The sequence below is a fragment of the Gopherus evgoodei genome, chromosome 6 (genome assembly GCF_007399415.2).
Source record: "Gopherus evgoodei ecotype Sinaloan lineage chromosome 6, rGopEvg1_v1.p, whole genome shotgun sequence".
NCBI lineage: Eukaryota > Metazoa > Chordata > Testudines > Testudinidae > Gopherus > Gopherus evgoodei.
Window position 1 is genome coordinate 36769755 of NC_044327.1, and position 21171 is coordinate 36790925.

Below are 21171 nucleotides of genomic sequence, written 5' to 3' on the forward strand. Positions count from 1 at the left end.
CAGCCCCGCAAAGCTCCGGTTTCCCCCAGCTGCCAGAGCCCTGAACCCTTTAATTTGCCCTGACAGCTCTCAGCCACCTCTTCAGCTGGAAGCCCCTGACTGATTTAAAATCAAGTATCACCTCTCCACCTCCAACCTTCCTTTTTGGCCCACAGCTGTTTTGGTGGGGCGGCGCTGGGGAAGGAGGGTTTGTTTCTGCAGGGCTGAGAGGTGCTGGGGCAGGGTGTTTCCATGGGCCAGGAGGTCCTGGCTGGGGGAGGGGGTGTTTCCGCGGGGCTGGGGGGTTTCAGCGCTCAGCTGTTTTCTTTGCAGTAATGTGGCCCTTGCCGCTTTACGAGTTGTGCAGGCCTGCTCTATAATAAAACTGTTCTTGAAATGAAAAATGGAATTGTCACTGGTAAGAATTTTTATTATAAAGATTTGTTCTGATTTAAGGGGCTTAATTCTCCTTTCCCTCACACATGTATATCAGGAGTAACTTAGTTAAAGTCAAGGGATTTATGCCAGTATAAGGCTGGTGTGAGATTAGAATCCAGCTGCCATAGTGTCTTGGAGTCAGATCTTCAAAAACCCCTAGCTCACAGTGATGTCCCTGGGCGTTAGGGGCCTAATTATCTTGAAACTCTAGGTCCTAGATTTTCATTTACCTGAACTCCACTATTTATTTAAAAGAAATAGAAATTGACGGTGTGAGAAACACAGAAAAAAATATTTTGCTCAAATTGCGAGAATCAAAGTTTATTTCCCTTTTACTGTTCCTGTATTGCCTTTGCCTTCATCATTTTTTTTAGAATTACATAATCATGCACTTATCTCACAGCTTAACTGAAAACCTGGATTGATTAGACAAAAGCTGTAGTGTAATTATTGCTCAATCTGTAATCAATTGTAATTAGACTATGTGATATATTAAAAGAAAATTGTAAAATAATATTATTGTAATTGTACTGAAGCATGACTTACTTGATCTTAGTTCTTTCTATACAATTAGGTACACAAATCTGGGTTGACTTTCTAGGAATCTTTAATTCTGAATTGATATGCTTGTATGGTTTTATATCTAATACCTGTTACTTTATTGCACTTTCCAGTACTTTGTGCTCTGATTTCCTCTGCTTCTTAAGGTATTATTTTTTAAACCCATTGGTTGATGTTTCAAATGACACATACAATAATAACTATTCCATTTCTTATATTTAAAAAACCCAGCCAACTGAACCACCACTAAAAATACAGGCCTACATTTTGAAAAATGAATAAAGATTGTGGGTGCTTCAGTTTTTGGATACTCAGCTTTACATACCTGAAAATCAGACCCCTTAAGGTGTCCAAAAATTGGGATGCCTAAATCACTAGTAACTTGTGAAAATGTGGGCCACAGTATATATTTTTCTATACAGTCTGTTTCTTATATGATTTTTAATACTATCACACAGAGAGGGATATTTAAAATAATAGGACTGCCATAAACCCAAGAAAAGTAAGAGTATTAAGACATAAGAGAGAAATTCTGGAAATTCTGAGATAAGAAAGAAATTCCATCCTGGATTCACCCTACAATGAATATTAAAAGTGTCTACAGTCTCTCCAGGGAGTGGTATGTTACAATGTCTTTTATGGCTCTACTTATTTTCAGATTATATGTCTCCATATTAAAGTTAGGCCAAATTCATCCCTTGAACTAATATGTCAACTAATCTCTGTTTCTCAGAGAGATTCACTCCCTACTTCAGAGTACTACTCCCACACCAGCATTTGCCTGCTAGTGAGGCCTATACTTCAGTTGTAAAATTGTTTCCAGTAGCAGATCATCCTGCTTTCATGCACTTGTAACTTTTTGAAGAAAGTTACTATTGAGAATAAAACATTAATCTATCCAAAGGTGATGGTTGTAAAGTTTGAGGAAAATCCTTTCAGTGATCAAAGGGTGGAAACCCCCCCCCACCACTTTTCAATTTTAAAACATTTAAACTATACTTTTTTGACAGGACTATGCCAAAAACAACCAAAATTTGAAATTTAAAAGAATTTGACATGCTAATAATCCTTGAGGCGAGGAGTGTATTTGCCAGGTTGGAAAAATCTTTGCTGCTTCACAGGAAGGGCCGCCCAGAGGGAGGGGGGAAAGTGGAGCAATTTGTCCTGGGCCCTGCAGGGGCCCCCACGAGAGTTTTTCGGGGCCCCTGGAGCAGGGTCCTTCACCCGCTCCAGGTGCCCTGGAAAACTTTTGCAGGGCCCGGGACCCTGGATCTTCTTCTGCTCCGGGTCTTTGGCGGCGGGGTGTCCTGCTCCGGGGCAGAAGGACCCCCCGCCGGCGAATTACCACCGAAGCGAGACCTGCCGTCGAAGTGCCGGGTCTTTGGCGGTAATTCGGCGGCAGGGGGTCCCCGCCGTGGGTCTTCGGGGCACTTTGGTGGCGGGTCCCGGAGCGAAAGGACCCCATGCCACCGAATTACCGCCGAAGTGGGGGCCCCCCACCGCCGAAGACCCGAGGCCCCCTGTATCCTCTGGGTGTCCCTGTTCACAGGGAGTTGACCCCCCTCCCAGTAAGGCATTTACCCAGCTATGCAGTGTTCTACATTTAAAGAGTGGGGGATTCCACTCATTTTACAGGCTTGTGGTCTAATGAACAGAGTACTGGAGTGGGAGTCAGCAGACCTGGATTCAGTTCCTAGCTCTGCCTTTAGAATCATAAAATCATAGACTCTAAGGTCAGAAGAGGCCATTATGATCATCTAGTCTGACCTCCTGCACAGTGCAGGCCACAGAATCTCTCACACACCCACTCCTGTATCAGACCTGTATCTGAGCCACTTAAGTCCTCAAATCATGGTTTAAAGAGTTCAAGGTGCAGAGAATCTTCCAACAAGTGATCCATGCCCCATGCTGCAGAGGAAGGCGAAACCCCCCCAGGGCTTCTGCCAATCTGCCCTGGAGGAAAATTCCTTCCTGATCCCAAATATGGTGATCAGCTAAACCCTGAGCATGTGGGGAAGACTCACCAGCCAGACGCCCAGGAAAGAATTCTCTATAGTAACTTAGATACCACCCCATCTAACATCCCATCACAAGCCATTGGGCATATTTACCGCTAGTAGTCAAAGACAAATTAATTGCCAAAATTAGGCTATCCCATCATACCATCCCCTCCATAAACTTATCAAGCTTAATTTTGAAGCCGAATATGTCTTTTGCCCCCACTACTCCCCTTGGTAGGCTGTTCCAGAACTTCATTCCTCTGATGGTTAGAAACCTTTGTCTAATTTGAAGTCTAAACTTCCTGATGGCCAGTTTATATCCATTTGTTCTTGTGTCCACAGTGGTACTGAGCTTAAATAATTCCTCTCCCTCTCTGGTATTTATCCCTCTGATATATTTATAGAGAGCAATCATATCTCCCCTCAGCATTTCTTTTGGTTAGGCTAAACAAGCCAAGCTCTTTGAGTCTTCTTTCATATGACAGGTTTTCCATTCCTTGGATCGTCCTAGTAACCCTTCTCTGAACCTGTTCCAGTTCAACCTGGAACCTTTAACCTGCTTTGTGATGCTATGCAAGTCACTTAGCTCTCTGTGCATTTTGCCTTGTTAGATTATGAACTCTTTGGGATAGGGACTTAGGCCTGGATCCACAAAGGGACTTAAATATTGCAATGCATTTCAAGCACCTAGAGAATCACAGGAACAGCACAGCTATCCACAAATCTGAGTTAGGGGCTTAGGCTTCCTGTGCAATGGCTGGAGAGAAGTTGGCGCTTAAGAGTGTGATCCACAGAGCCAGCAATGCTAGGCAGGGATCCCCTAAGCTAGCCAATGGGAGATGCTGATGAGAGCCTTTCCCAGAGATAGGTGCCAGAGTCTGGGCTGCTAGCGATCCGCAATCAGGAACTCCTTTCCCAGAATCAGATGGCTTAAATACCTACGTGGCTTTTTATGAGAATGGGTTAGGTGCCTGCTTCACTGCACACTACCAGCGCTGGAACTGAGGGGTTGGAGAGGATCAGACCTCCCACTTTTTAACAAAAGAAACATATTTGCCGTGGGGAAAATGTAATCGTATTGCTAAAGGCCAACATGCACTATGTACTCCTAGGGGAATTCTGTGCCACAGCACAAGCACAGAATTTGTGTGCCCTGCAGATTCTCCCCCCCCTCGCCCCCGCATAATAATAGATTCTGCGGGGGGGGGGGGGGGGCACTGCAATTACACCTTTTGCCCACCAAGGGCTGGTGTGGCACCAGAAGAGGGGGCAGCTGACTCACCACTGGAGCAGCCAGCCGTGGAGAGGGAGGGGGCACTTTGGCCTTGTCCCCCCACTTCTACAAAGATTCTGGTGCCCTTGCTGCTCACACAACAGCCAAAGAAAGAGGAGGTGGTGGTAGCCCAGTGTTTAGAGTACTCATCTAGGATGAGGTTCCATTCCCCACTCTACCTGATGGGAAGAATGGATTTGAATAAGGGACACTCACCTCTCAGGAGGGTGCCCTAACCACAGAGCTATGGGACACTCTGATGTCAGGCTCCCTCAGTCTCTCCTGTTGAAATTGTTTCACTATGTATAAATAATTAAAGAGTCATTGGGCCCGAGGGAGAGTGAGAATGACCCTGTGAGTCCCCTGGTTAGGGCATCCCCCTGGGAGGTGGGAGACCCAAAGTCCAGTCCCCCAACTCTAATGACTAATTATTTATACACAGGGGCACTCGGATCACATCTACTTGATTGAGCCCTGCATATAAGATAGGCAGGTGAATGCATGTCTTCCCCTGTTTTGTGAATTGCTCAGGGGCTTGGGTGGGAGATAGGTGTCCAGATGTCTACAGCGAGGCAGCAGTTTGCATGCCAGGAAGAAGCTGAGGCGCTGAGTGGTTTCAGGTGCTGCAGGGTTAGGCAGGGGTTTTGTGAATCACAGTGGAGCCTAAAACTGGGACTTAGATGCCTAAGTCTGGGGTTAGGTGCCTACGTATCTTTGTGGATCTGGGTCTAACTGTCTCTTCCTATGTGTTTGTACATGTCCTAGTATAATGGAGCCCTGATCTTGGTTGGAGTCTCTGTGAGCTACTGTAATATAAATAATAATGCTGAAGCATAAGATTGTATTATTTTTAATTTAGCATGAATAATTGGCAATGAATGTTTTCTTTGGGCATATTAGCAAATAGGAACAAAGCCTTCTGAGAGTTAAAAGATGACCTTGAAACCTTACCCCACCAGCAATATCTGTCACATCAAGGATGGAATTTGGAGGATGGTATGCTCTATGTAATCCTCTGAAAATACATCAACTCTATTTAGGTCTTGTAACAGAGTGCCAATTGTTCTGCAATTATTTAATGGACTCATTTTTTTAACTTTGAAATTAATGTGTTGTATTTGGCTGAACATACTGTGCTTTCATCTAGAAATACATTGGCATGGAGTCATCTAGAGTCGATTACACTGGAATGACTAGTGACTGACTTAAATCATAAGTTTAAGGTTATCCTCAAAGTCCTTTGTGAAGTTGTTACTTGTGTGCTGTATTCGGGAAGAGTTTTGTGTTGTATTAGTAATAAGAAGGGCAATTAGAAATCCTCAGGCATGGAAATAATGGAGTCAATAAATATGATAAAATCAATCATTTGCTTGAAATGCTTAATCTAGTTTTGCTTAATTGTAGTATGAGTGATATTGTGTATGTATTTGTGTTCTTATTTCAAGGTTCTGCTGGCTGTATTTTAGCAGTCACCCTCTATGTCCATTGATACTGATATCCCATGTGGGAAAAAAGAAGGGAGATCAGCTACCAGGCAGGATGGATTTGTAAACAGGTGGCTCCCAGAAAAAGCAATTACTTGTACTTAAAGAGACATTCACTTCAAAAAACTTCATGCTAATTTTTGGGCCCTATCATGAAGTCAATGGGAATGTTGCCATTGGCTTCCTGGGGCAAGATTGGGATTGTTATGTTTAACTATAACAAACCCCTATAGAAAGTATATGATAAATTGAAGTAGCTTTTCCTAATATGCTAGATTTATCAAAATAACAAATTAGCAGTGTAGATTTTTAAAGAATTTGATATTTTGGCTGCTTAGAAAATGGAAATTTGGCATGTCAGTTTGTAGTGGTCCTTGTAACAAGTATATGAAGGTTATATCCTCACTGCAGAGTAAGCTTGAGTTATCTACACTTGAATTAATGCATCTCGAGTAAGGGTAGCTCTAGTGAGAGTGACCACACTGGGAAATAACACTTGAGCTACACAAGAGTGACTGGATTACTTTATGGGGTGATTGTTAGCAGCTGATACGTTATGCTAAGTCTAGCTGTAACCTACAAATCTATATCCCCTGACAGGCCAGCCTACTCAAATTAAAAAAAAGCACCAACACATGCCAGTTAAGGCATGTTATAACGTGAGTTAACTCTACAGCGAAGACAAGCCCAAAGGAGGAAAGGGGAACAAGGGTACAGTGAGAATTGTAGTTTCTCTAGTACCTTTTCACTGTTGTACAGGAGTGGCTGACTTTGTTGTTTCACATTTCAGGAAGCATTCTCTTCCAATGTATGTCTGTGGAACCCGAAAGAATTACAGAACAACAGGAAGAAATACTGTCAATTCTAGAAGAAAAATTTCCAGAGCTGCCGCCTCGAGAAGACATTATCTCTGTTTTCCAGCAGACCCCATTTAAGGCTCAAGGTAATGCAGTTTACTTCCATTCCTCAGGCAGCTTGGCATTTTTGTCATGTGGCTACATCTAGACAGAATGGATCATTATATGAGATGACAGTAGTTGAAATAAAAAAATAAAAAATGGAGCATAGAAGTTTTGTTTCTGTGGACTATAAGCACTATCTGAGATTCTAAACGAGATAATTAATATTGTCTAGTAATATTGTCTAGTGGGCCCCAACACAACATGGTGGGCTACAGCCAACGCTCCAGCCATAGGCAGGATACTCAGCTACAGCTCAATACCATCTTGGGGGTGGATTTTACCTACTGAACCTACTTCACCTGCACAGAGCTCAGTTTCTTGGGCTCTAAGCTGGTGAAGTGACTTTAACCCTAAATAAAGCTTGAAATAGCAAGAAGTTATTTTAACAATGGAAAAGTATATTTCTAATTCATTGTCACTCAGAAATGGGGCTGAACCATTTTTACTCCATGCCTCCAAAAACATTCACAATCTGGGTTTGAAGGTGCTTTAAATCCGGTCTAGCTACCCTGGCTGGGGTACAGGCTAGCGCTCCCTGGTGAATAAAGCAGTTGACATGGTTCTAGTGCTTCCCAACTCTGCCGTGTACTTTTTCTGTATATACATTAAGAATGTCAGTGGCCTTTTTTTGCTGCCATGTTGCATTGCAAACTCATGTCCCCTTTGCTTTTCATTATTTCCCTGAAATCCCTTTAATCATCACTGCTTCCCTAGGACATCTCCCTCCGATTGAGTTATATTTTTTTTGGATTATTCCTCCCAGTTGTGTTAGTTTTCTGTGTGCACAGTTGAAATGAACTGAATTTTATTTTCATATTTCTGGTCCCTTTAGGTGCCTGATGGGTGTTGCCAGTTTGCACCAATATGCTCTTAGATCCTCTTTTAGATCATTAATGAAAATGTTTAATTATATTTAAAAGGCCATACACTGCCTGTGATCATGAGCACTATTCATATTTGACATTCATGGCCCCGATTCTACAAAGACTAATAAATGTGCATAACTTTGCTCATTGTGTGTAAGCCTATTGACTTCAGTGTACGGAAGTCAGTGGCAAAACTCCCATTGACTTCAGTAAGGCCAGGATTTTACCTAACAGGATTACTAACAATGCATCAAATGAAGTCTGTGTGTGTGTCTTTTTAGGATTGGGATCCATGGAGTTTCATGCACAAAGATAAGACCCTAGTTGGCTATTAATGAAACTACACTGCAAAAAAAAAAATAAAAAAAATTAGCTACTACTCTTGGAAGCAGCTTTAGTATGGCCATGGATGCATCATAATTTTAAGTGCCCCTGAACAGAGACATAGCATACCAGCTACATTGTTCTGTGTTTTTTCAATATTGTTTATGATTTTATTACAAATTACATAGTTAGCATTGCATATGTTCGTGTGCTCTATGTGCAGATAGATGGGGATGAGATTCTGAGGTCCTTTGCAAATCAGATGAAAGTTTTGCTTTTATAGAGGGAGGGCCGGCTCCAGGCACCAGCGCAGCAAGCAGGTGCTTGGGGCGGCCAATGAAAAGGGGCACGTCTGGCTCTTTGGCAGCAATTCGGCGGCGGGTCCCTCAGTCCGTCTTGGAGGGAAGGACCTGCCACCGAATTGCTGCCAAAGAATGAAGCGGCGGCGGTAGAGCTGCTGCCGAAGTGCCGTCGATCGCAGCTACCCCCGCCGCCCCAACACTTGGGTGACAAAAACACTGGAGCCAGTCCTGATAAGGGGATTGATAGCTCAGTGGTTTGAGCATTAGCCTGCTAAACCCAGGGTTGTGAGTTCAATCCTTGAGGGGGGCATTTAGGGATCTGAGGCATAAATCAGTAGTTGGTCCTGCTAGTGAAGGCAGGGGACTAGAGCCAATGACCTTTGAAGGTCCCATCTAGTTCTGTGAGATAGGTATACCTCCATATATTAGTGTCTAGTTTGTTAGACAGAAGTGAAACAATTCAACAAAATAGCAGTTCTAGGTTTCATCTAAAAAGCAGCACTCATTTATAAACCTGAATTCATAGGTGTACTGGTTATTTTGGGCACAATGAAGAGAATAGATATTTTGCTTATTAAAGACTCTGTCTATATATAGTAATTTTTTAAGTGAAAATATCAAAGATTTTGAATATACATGAGAAACTGCCAGTTCATCTTGTCAATAGTTTGCTGATTAAAGAGAAGTTAGCTATTGCATTCATTGATGAGCAGTTATGATTTATATGGCTGTTTTAGTCGTGAGTGGCTATTTGGCTATATTATCTGCGTTATCAGTAGGGATCAACTGACCATGTTCCTGTGCATCATGAGTTATTTAAATTTAGTTTAGAGAATGTTGCAGCCTTTTAGCCGGACATCTCCCATTACAGTAAATGAAAGCTATATGGTTAAATGAAATATTTTGAAAATTCACAACATTCCTGGCTCCTATATAGAGGAATCCAGATCCCACGATTAAAGTCACCAACTAGATGATGATGATAAAATCTCCTGTGTCAACAATACACATGTTAATCGTTCCTGAGGGTTATATTCATCTTTAATCCCACACACAAACATCCATTGGTACAATGTTAGTTTAAGGAAGATCCATGGTAGAATGCAATCTGAAGTTTGTATTTACAGCATGTACCTTAATTGCTTCAGCTCTGAATGATTTGTTACAACAATTCTATTAGTGCCAAAAGTCTTATATCCATGATCTGAAGAGTAAAGATTATGTGCACTCGTTGACAAGTAGTATTCAATATGCTTCCAGATCAGAGCCTTTACAACTTTATCGAAAGAAACTGAATATATGAGTATCTTTGTCTTTTAATTCTTTTGAACTTTGTTTACTCTGATATTAAAGTAGTAGTACCATACTATTAATATTAATTTAAATTACAAAATAATAATGTTAATTTTCTGATGTGAACCCATAAAAGCCAGAAGAGTTAACATTCAGGCTAAAATTTTGGTCTTAACTCATCCTGTTGCATTTGACTAGCTCTGAAACTTATATGTATTGAACAGTTTTTCTGTATCTCAAACAGGTTTAAATATTGAGGAAGTTATGTTGAAGGATCTCAAGGAGCTGTCAGATGGAGAAATTAAAGTTGCAGTTAGTACAGTGTACATGACCCTTGAGGTAAGAGGAAACATAAATAGAATATAGCTGCCAAACAACCAAGCTGAAGAAGGTGGCCTGTTCTTTCACATAGATTTTCAGTTACTTCTTTTCTCAGGATAGAGTATGAGCAGATTCTGTCAATGATGTAAATTCATTTTTATGAATGCTGTAGTTATTTGTGGTCTGACTTTCATTACTATGCATCTGAATATCCTTTCAAATAAAAGTAATTTACCAGGATGCTTTAGAGCGACAGCTGCAGAAAATTGCAATGCTTGGATCATAACCTACCCTTCCATGCAGTGGGGCTACTAGTCTCTCAACTCCTTGAGAAAAGTGTCCCCTTGTTTTTTTACTTTTATACACCTGCTTTGAATGTTGTGAAAACAGTCACGTTGGTCATAAATTATAGAAGTTCCAGGATTGATAAGAAATCCTTCCAGTGTGTTAATTAGATGGCTGCTTGTCTCAGGCATTTCCTGTGTTAGCAGTACTGGTGAAAATCATGTTTTTGATTGCTAGTTTTCAGTGTCACACCTCTGAACTGACCCTGCTTAAGCTGGAGTGCTCTTAGGTAAATGTGTGCATAACTATTAGCCATTCAGTGTTATGCATATTTTACAAACTCTAGTGTACTGTTTTTAATTAATATTGTGCTGATATCACTTTTGATTTAGCTGTTATATGTGTAGAAGTACAGATCAAAATCATTCAGGGCCAGGTTGAGGCTGGCTGTTCACAGGTGTGAGAGAGCAAAGGGACACGCAAGGAACCTTCCCCTTCCCCTTAAGCCTCTGTTCAGGGACTAGCCACTATATGGGTGGGAAGTGCAGCAACTGAGTGTGACTAGTCCTGCAAGTGGCATTAGTCACCTCAAAAGGAGTGGAGTAAGACACGAGCCTCAGGCAGCTGTTACATTTGCTCCTGTTTCTCCTGAGGGCTTTTACTACATTGCAGTCACTTGACATACCCCATCAGTGCAGGTGTTCGCTTTTAGTCCCAGCCCAGTCCTCACACACTGAGCAGGTACATATAAAGCACACCTCATCTAACAGCATTGTGTTTTGTATTACTGACTCCTCTATCTTGTGTTATCCAAAATGATCCTTTACATGCAGATAGGGTCACCAGGTAGCAGGAGTGAAAAATCAGGAAACTTTTTTCCCCAGGAGGATAGTTGCCTATATAAAACAAAGCTGCTAATACCGGGACCATCCCGCTAATGGGACATCTGGTCACCCTGCATACAGAGGGCCAGTCTGGCCAAACACCCAAGACTGTATTTGTGCTGCATCACCAACTCAAACAAGTAAAAATGAGTTTTATGGCTACCAGTGAATGAGACCCCTATGTGCCACAAAGATTGACTCTCAAACTCTGCAAATTTCACGCCTCGCTGACTATGAGACAAGCAGAGTTAAGCTGGAGGGAAGTGGGGAACAGATGTTTTATGATTCGGTCATGTTTTATTCTTTCTCCCTTCCTTTGTTATTTTAAATAGGCTGCCTGGCAGTAGCCGTCATGGCTCTCTTATTGGTAGATGAATGTTGCAAGTAGGTGATGAGGTTCTACCCCATCCCTAATCACCAAGGACTTGATTTTAAGAGCACCCAGAACTCCACTGAACTCAATAGGAGCTGAGGTGCTGGGCATCTTTCTTTCTGCTACCAAGCTTCTTGGGTGCCTTGAAGTGTGAATTAATTTTTGGCCTTTCAATTTTGTGGTCTTCTTCATTGGATTTCCCTCTGCAGGGACACTGTCAGCAAGGGGAGAGCCTAGTGTCTTAATGGTGTGAGCCCTTCAAACTTGACCCTCATTGAGTGATGTTTAGTCAGTTGGAGAAGAACCTGTTAGGACATGTTGAGCATTAAGCATGCTCAGGTACAGAGTATTTTGGTATAATATCAAATAACCTAATTTACTCTAATTATGGCAGTTGGGCAGTACAGAATGGGAGAGTCCATGAAACACAGCATTTTGGGGTACAAGAGAGGGATAGTTCCTCTTGAAAATAGGGGTTAGTCTTCATCTTTGCAAACACTGCAAGGCCTATGGAAATTCCAGGGACAGCAGTACCAGAGGCTTAGGTCTGCTGGATCTAGTCTGTAGCTTTGTACTGCTGAATATCATCCTGGTGTATTTAAAATGTCAGACTTGGATTTTCTTTCCTAACTTATTCAAAACACTTTTTAATTGCCCAGAGAAGCGTATTTGAGCATGTTTTGTATCAAGATATCTTCTGTGGAGGGATTTCAAAGCTGCATACCTTGAATCATACTAGATATTAATTGTACTGGCTAGTATGTCAAAAAGTTAATGTCTAGCTTACTAAACAAGTGATAGAATGTCAGTAGCGTCAGTGACAGTAATTTACATGCTGGCACAGTAATCAATCGGTTTAAAAAACTACATGTTAGAAAGTCAAGAAATGAACAGTTAAAGGGTCCAGCCATGTTCTCAGTGCCATACAGTCCTCCGTCATCCTCCATCACTCCAACAAACTTGCATGGCCCATTCAACTTTAACTTTGGTCCCTAAAATTTGCAAAAATATATAAATGTCAAAATAACCAATAACAAGATGGTTGGAAATGCATTCTTTGAATAAGAAATGGGATTTTATAATCTTCTAATAATTTATTTTAACCGTTGTCTATCATTTTGCTAATTTAGGTGTGTGGTACAAATTAGGCTTATAATGAGGCGCTAGCTTCAGTATTAAATTAAGATGCTTTTGTTACTTCCTGAGAGTATGTGGAATGCAGCTTCTGTGCTCTACACAGGAGCCAGATCTAACATCCAGGTAGCACTAACACAGCTCAGCTGGGAGACAGAGGAACTTTACTTCCACTTTGCACAACTAGTCACATTCTAGCCTATAATTTGTATCCCTTTCTTCTACTACCTACAAAAGACATTTGACCCGTGCAATGTTTTTATAGTTCTAAAAGCAGACAAGTTTCAGAACTGGCCTCAGTGTATCACATTTGACTTTAGAATACTGTTGTTCAGGGAACACCAAGATTTGATTCACAAGCAGTGAAGTGGTTCACAAGAACATTGTTTGAGGCATAACTAAATGGAACTATCTAGGGGAAGGAGATTCAACTGCATATGCACAAAACAATCAATTCTTAGTGATTTCCATGAGTTAAATGATCTTTAATCTGAACCCATCAAGTCACTGATATTACCAGCATTTTTGACTGAAGTTACCTGGAAGTGATTCCTAGAAGTTCTAGAAGTCATTCCTTCTAGTTCTTCTCTTTGCAAAAGAAACATGCTGTAACTGACATGGCGTTGTTCCAGCCCCTGTGGCCAGAGGTTAGTTTTTGTGATGCTGAGTTACTACGCTCTGTTCAAACACTTCCAGAACTCTGTCTGGCTCACAGTGCTTGACAGAAGCACACAAGAGGACAGTTGTTGGCTTGTTCTGATTCACAGCCTTGTCAGGGATGGAGCAATCTGCAACAGCACCAGTAGAGACAGGGATGGATTTGCAAAACCATAGTGTACTGCTCTGCCTGCCACACCTCCAGCAAGCAGAACTCTGTGTCACATAATAGAAATAATAATTAACAATAAGCAAAAATTGGAAAACCTGAGTCTTTTACTTCAGGCAAAATCCTGAAGATATGAGTCTTTACTCAGATAAAACTCATGTTCACCTTCCTGTGAGTTTTGCTTTTATAAATACTTCCGGATTTGCTTCAGTAATAATGATAATAATTCATATTACTTAGCACTTATGCAATGCTTTCTGTGTTCTAAGTGCTGCACAGACATTAACTAATTAAACATTATTGAGGACATGAGACACAGGTTTTGCTTTGCTTTAATGCCACAGATGTTGCATCTATAATGTGTTTGCTTCTTTAGAAAACTAACAGGGTCAAACTGTTTTTCCAGCCAACAGATACATAATTTTGAAGAATGATGAAGAATTTTCTTAAGCCTGATTATTTGCTTTGGTTTCATGATCTCTCCTGATCTGTTAGGATTTACTGATCCTGGTGGTTGCACAGCTCGTGCTGCTGCTGCTACTAATAGTGATAATAACATGATTATATCTACTGCAACCCGTCAGGAATAGTGTGTCATTCACAGATGCATGTTTATTGCTATAGTTGCCATGTGTCATGAAGAATGAAAATGTCACACCTGAAACACTCAGGCTGTGAATGGGTTAAATGAGTATTTAAGAATGATAAAGTCTTTTTAAAATCAATATATCAAGTGATGTTAATATTCTAATAAATGAAATACCTTACATAGTCTTTCATATACCCATAAAAAGTGTGCTCTCTTTCATTATTGGTTTTACAAATCTGTAATGAAATTAGAGTCTATCTTAGCTCCTGTGTTTCTATGGGGAAGATGGTTTTATGGATAGAAACTGGGCTGGAACTCAGGATGTTTGAGTTCATATTCCAACTCTGCCATTGACATCCTGTGCAATCCTGAATAAGCCACTCTGCCTCAGTAAAATGAGGATAATAATACTTCTTTACCTCCTAGATGAGTTGTGAAGATAAATTCCGCAATATTTGTGAACTGTTCAGTTACTATGGAGTTAAGCTCTGATTTTTCTATTAAAAATATAGATGCTAATATCCCTTGTTAGAGAAAATGTTTGCTAAAATGTTCTTTGGTTTAGGAGGAAGGTAATAGTGGCAATAATTCAATAATTCCTTCAGTTACCAACTAAGTCACTATTAGTATCACTAGTCGATATTTACATTGTAGTAACACTGAGAGGCCTGAAAAGTATCAAGGTCTATGGTTCTTGGTGCTATACAAACACATAGGAGGGTATAATCCCTGCTCCAACATGTTTGCAATTTGGGAAGACAAGGGACATATGAGGGGTGTGAGGGGTTGAAATACAATCAAATATATACATTTTATGTGTATGTGAGTATATTTACCGCTGTTATTATATTAATAAAGTATCACGTATCCCCATCTGCCCAGCATCAATTTTCCGATCTCTTAGAGGCATCTTGGCAGAGATGGATCTTGAGGAGAGTTTTAAAGAAATAGAGGGTAGCATTAAAGGAATACTTGGCCTTACTGATCAATTCAGGGAAGGCATTTCATGCATACAAATCAGGATTTTTGTGAGAAGCTGGATGTACACAGCTTTGCATTTTTCAGGTAATGCTCTTTCTGTTTGGGGTTTTATAGATTTAAATTACAGTGAAGTTCTAGGTTAAAACAAGAAATGAACAGAGCCATATCACACACAAACTGCATCTTATCTACATGCATGGCAGCATTTGTTCAAGAAGTAACATGGCCCAAGTGGCTGTTGTTTTCATTACTTTTACTGGGAAGTTTCTCCAAGTCATGATGGAGATTATTCATAGGGTATTGTAGCAAAACTGAGTGCTTGCACTGCTGTTAATTTCTGTTTTATTATGTTATACCCCGAGAGTATATTTTGCTTGTTCTCTGTTGGAATTCCCTTGGAAATGAGAAGCATCTTCTCAATGTGACTTTCCAGGAAAGTCATTTTTTTCTGAGAGATGAATAATACTTTGTGAATTGAACTTTCCATTTCTCCTCTTTCCTCAAGATGCAATATAGTGAACAAGACATGCAGCTTTCATGGAACCTCCTTTTCTTTATAGTTTCTTATGAAAGCTTGATGATATTTTTGCTGGAGTCTGTGGTCCAACTGTTTCAGTGCTGTGGGCCAGATGCTAGTTTGGACTGGAGGCACCCCCATAGGTCCATTACCAAAACAGAATTCCAGAGAGATGACTCTGAGGATCACCATTGCACGCTGGCTACCTCATCAGCTACCTTTACCTTCCTGCTGCTGGAGAGAAGTGCTGCATGTGCCAGAGGGAGACTGGCTCTATAAAATGGCCTCTTCGGCATGGCGTGACCTCACAGGCAGGACACCATTTTTCTCCACATGTGGCTTGTGCAGCATTTCACTCACTGCAATACTCTCTGTGTTCTGGGAAGCTGCTGGGGGAGTGGATGCCACAGGAGTTCTGGGACTGGATGGAATTGTCCTGCAGGCCAGGTTCAGCCCACAGTCTGTCAGTTGGACCACTTAATGATAACGCAACGAGCAACATCTTTAAAGAGAAGAAAATAACATAAATAGAGATTCCTAGAAGAGACTTATGTATATAAAAATATGGCCAACAGGTATATGAGTATCTGGTCTTGATCAGTATATGTGAGAGAAACTGAATGCTGATTGACTGATGAGACAGTGCTCTATCAAGGTTCTTATATCACATTCCTCACCCTGATATCTGAGCACACTTTATAATTTTGTAAAGTGTTCTTTACATAGGGCAATCCCCACATGATAGTGTAGCTGACTCTATACTTCCCGCTGCTGGCCCTCCTGGTCAGGGTGGGGTATGTCCCAGAAATGGAAGAGGGGGTCGACACAGCACTTTGTGGTCTGCTGATCTTGGGCCGGTGGAACAACTCCCTAAGAGACTGTTACAGCCAGTATAACTTAGAGCAGCCTGGAGGCTCTTATAAATTTCACTTGGGTTTGAAACAGCCCTCAGCTATCTCAAGGATTGGATAGGGGAAGGCCAGAAAGGTGGCATAACATCACCTGTGCCTGCTCTCCTTTGATCCTGACAAATGTTGGCCAGACCCAAGGATCTAACCCTAGATTTTAATCTCCTAACCAGCCCAACTTGTGTCCAGGAGAAGGAAAACTCCTTGGTTAAATTTCAAAATATTTTTTCAAAATAGCATTAGTAGTAGCACAATGTGTCCATTTGCAATTTTTTTCTGGCAGATTTGTGTATTATGAAAACAGATTTTTATTTAAGTATTACACAATATACCTATATAAAAACAAGTATCTCTCTCAGCTGTAGCATGGCAGGCATTTTCAAACAACTTTTAAACTAGTTGGCTTACTACATAAATCATAATGTATTCTAATTTAATTTTATTTGAAGAGTTGAACTTCCATTGTCTGTTTTTGATGATCACATCACAGACGTGGCAAACTTTTATTTTCCAGTATAAATATACACATTATGTTTTTGAAATGGTGTCAGATTGGTACATGGATTTGTTTTTGATGCTAAAAAAGCAAGTAAACATGTTAACATTTAATCTTCCAGTAATGGAATTGGAAACAAAATTCTCAGCAACTTACAATGCTGTTCAGAGATATTTTTCTGATGCCTGTTGTGAGAAGTTAGGGTATGTAAAATAAATGATGTATGGAGCTGTAGGAATGCGACTTTTGCAGGCTACCTTATGTCTAAGGAACATTAAACATAGGGTTCTCGTTTAGCAAATAAATAACCATTCATTTCAATGGCTGCATAGTCTGGACTTTTGTGCATATTTTTATAAAGATGAGGAGAGGCCATTAGGGATTTAATATAAAATAAATCGCCAAGGGGTCTTCTTGTAGTCATAGTCTTTCTGCCACATGGTGTGTTACTAATGTGCATAAATGGGCTTAAATGAATTTGTTATCTGTATTACATTTGCAGTATGTATATATTTATATATTATTTTTTAATTGTGTTTAAAAATAAAACATTAAATACATCTTTTGTGTGTATTGAAAACATTGCATTTGTAAATAAATCAACCTTAATTAATTTTTTTTTTAATGTCAGTGTGTGAGATCTGCCTACAGGTGTATGTCTATATATATATATATATATATATATATATACACACATACACACACATGCAGAGCTAAATGTACTTTCATTTTCTATTCCAGAAGTATTCAGAGAGTTAAGTCATTACATTACAAGAATGAATAGAACAGTCAAAGATTCATTAATGAAAATACCATAATTACGCAACTCTACCATTCTGGAGGATGGTACCTGTGCTATTGATGCCCCAGATTGGATGAAGAATCCCATTTGCAATGAATACAGATTGGTTCTAGATGCTGACAAGTTAGGCAAAGCATGTGGATTTTCTTTTGTGGTTGTCTATCCTGCTCTGCAAATGCAGAAGGGAAACAGGTGGGAATGTGTATGGGTCATCCCAGATTGTTTATTTATGACCGTAACTGCTTATTTATTGACTGTAGGAAAGCAAAAAGTGTCAACAGCAATGTTTGTAGTGATTATTTCCATCCCTTCTAGTCTTTAATTCAGGATTAGATAGCCTTCTACAAAACATATGATAGCCAAGACAGAAGTTATGGGCTTGATGTGGAAATTACTGGGTGAGATATTATGGCCTGCGTTACGTAGGAGGTCAGATTGGGTGATCATATTTTTCCCTTCTAGCCTTAAAATCTATGAATAACAATGACCAGTCTCAGGGAATGTACTAGTAAATTCAAGTCATGTTGAGCTTGAAGATGGTGCATAATATTTTGTAAGGTATATTTGCTTATTTTATTCTATAGCTACCACCATTATACACTGTATAAGCTGGAAAAACAAAAACAAGATTTGTACTGCTGGTGTCATTTAAGAATGGTACACTATAATGTCATTCATAATAATATTTTATTTGTTTTCCCCATTTCTTTCAGTAGCAGTTTATGTTTAATGAAGTTCCAGTGACCTTTACTATATTTTGCTTGGTATCTGATGTAAATCTGTTTCTGGCATATGCTGTAATTAAGGGAGCTTTGCCCCTATTTCTTTGCTAGTCAATCTCAGTTTAAAATTCAGACAGTTGGTATGAATTGGCTAAATAAATAAATTTTAAAAAGATATAACCTTATAAGTGTACCCATAAGACAATAAGAACGGCTATACTGGGTCAGACCAAAGATCCATCTAGCCCAGAATCCTGTCTACCGACAGTGGCCAATGCCAGGTGCCCCAGAGGGAGTGAACCTAACAGGTAATGATCAAGTGATCTCTCTCCTGCCATCCATCTCCACCCTCTGACAAACAGAGGCTAGGGACACCATTCCTTACCCATCCTGTCTAATAGCCATTAATGGACTTAACCACCATGAATTTATCCAGTTCTCTTTTAAACGCTGTTATAGTCCTAGCCTTCACAACCTCCTCGGGTAAGGAGTTCCACAAGTTGACTGTGCGCTGTGTGAAGAAGAACTTCCTTTTCTTTGTTTTAAATCTGCTGCCCATTAATTTCATTTGGTGACCCCTAGTTCTTGTATTATGGGAATAAGTAAATAACTTTTCCTTATCCACTTTCTCCACATCACTCATATTTTCTATACCTATACCTCTGTCATATCCCCCCTTAGTCTCCTCTTTTCCAAGCTGAAAAGTCCTAGCCTCTTTAAGCTCTCCTCATATGGGACCTGTTCCAAACCCCTGCATACATTAGCTTACTCCATACATTAGCTTGTTCTAATCTAATTTTTTATAATAGGCAAATATTTTGTATGTTTTTAAATATATCTGCCATTTAAGAAAGTTAGTAGGTTTTTCCTTTCATTAGAAGTTTACAAGAATATTTGTTTCTAGGTGTAAAGAAAATTATCTATATCTATATCTATATATATATAAGTAAGCTATATAGATATAGATATATATAACAGAACATCTACAGTTTCATTTCGGTGGTAAAGAAAAGGCTCATTATTGGACTTCATTCCTGACTTGTATAAATTTGACTAATTTATCATTTTTATACCCTTCTTGCTTTTGTCAGAAGCACTTCAGCTCAGCTGTTCATGGGGCATAGACACTGACAGCGGGAGGTGCTATTTTGAGAAATGTTCAGCATAAAAATATGTTCATATGATGTATCATACACTTTTTTTTAATCCCTATAGAAATCTATAGCCTGCATATTTAATACAAAAGCAATTTTAATATGTGACAATACATTGCTTGAACATATTGATTGAGAACCTATTAACAAAAGTTGTAGATTTAAATTTGATCTTGTACTATGTAGTATTCATTTTATTTCTTTTGTGGGAGATCATCTAGGCAAGATGTTAAACTGTTAAACCACTAATGTTACCAAATACTAAATTTAAATAAAAAAGTAGAGTCACTTTCTTCTATTATAATTTGCTGAAATGTTTGGATATGCATGTGGTATAATATAAAATTACCAATGAAGACAACTATATATGCCATTTATTCTAGCTATAAAAAGTTACAGAACCTCTAACTGAAGTAGAATATTATCAAAAGGAACTATCTGGTTGGTCACTGAAAATTCTAATCCATGATTTCCAACTTTTTATTAATTTACAAAATTGACAAAAATCCCCTTACAACATGCAATGTTTATTTACAATAGAGATATTTTGTTGAGGATTAAGGCCCCGCATTCAGCAAAGCAATTAAACATGTTCTTACCATGTTCTTAAGTCCATCCCTATTTACAAAAGCATGTTTGAAAGTGCTTTGCTCAATCCGAGCTTAAATAGGTGGCAGTTCACTTGTAATATATACAGTAACCTGAATGATGATACACTACTTATACACCTTCTGCTAAATCTTAGGGGCCTAATCTGCAATCCATAGTCTATCCTTAGACATAGGAATTTCCAAACTGTTGAAACCAATTGTCCTATGTAGGTCAGTGATGTATTCCCAAAATCCAACGACAACTTTAATTCTGATTTACAGAAAATACTTGTCAATTCTTTCATCACTAATGTAAGGATACTTCTGTCTATTTAAAGTTTATAATGCTTGTGTATATTTCTGGGTTCCCCTCATGCATCTCTTAGAAGGTGCAGGGACAATTATCTCAACATCTTATGTTGTCCTTTTTTCTCATCTGCAGCCTCCTGCTTTCAGCCAAAACACTGCAGCACCAATCAGTAAAAGCTTCCTCTGATGGCATCTTTTCTGTGTTGGCTTCAGTGATTGAGACTCATACATAGTTTTTTCAATAAATAATGCTATTTATGAATGATATATTATTTTATTTTTGGTCTTGAATATTATCCTGTGTATGAGGTAATTATCCCTTGTCAGTTGTGTAGTACAGTTTGGATCTGTACACTAGATCTAGAGATATGAAGGAACTATAGGCACTTTTCAAAGTTTCAAGGACTCTGAATATTTCTTTTTCTGAAAACTAATTGCTCTGATTCCTTAACATTCATGAAAAATACTTGTCATTGAAGGTTAACCTGAAAATTTTGAATGCTCCTAGTTTTCATCTTTGCTGGAGTTGGTTGGTATCAAAAGCATCCTTAACATTGGAGAGACCGTCCACCTTTCCACCAGACCCTGTTGTGTCTTAGTTCTTAATTCTTACTTACAAGTGAAAATCACAGAGCCATCCTCAGATATAAACGTGCAGCTCCTGTTTACTTAAATGGAGTTTTATGTGTGTATTTGATGACTTATGGGAATCAACTGCAAGGGTATGTCTCTTTCTAGGTACTTTTATGGCCCCCTTCATCTTCATACCTAAACACCTCTCATTTGCACTGGTATAAA

The 21171-nt window shown here is 39.5% G+C and overlaps 1 protein-coding gene across 1 annotated transcript in view; it reads left to right on the top strand.

Annotated features, from left to right (window-relative positions):
- Nucleotides 1-21171, top strand: part of PRUNE2 (prune homolog 2 with BCH domain) — a 154076-nt gene that overhangs the window by 16835 nt on the left and 116070 nt on the right. Inside the window, exons 3-4 of the mRNA XM_030567417.1 lie at nt 6526-6678; nt 9727-9821. Of these exons, the coding sequence (XP_030423277.1) occupies nt 6526-6678; nt 9727-9821 (248 nt within the window). The remainder of the gene's footprint in view (nt 1-6525; nt 6679-9726; nt 9822-21171) is intronic.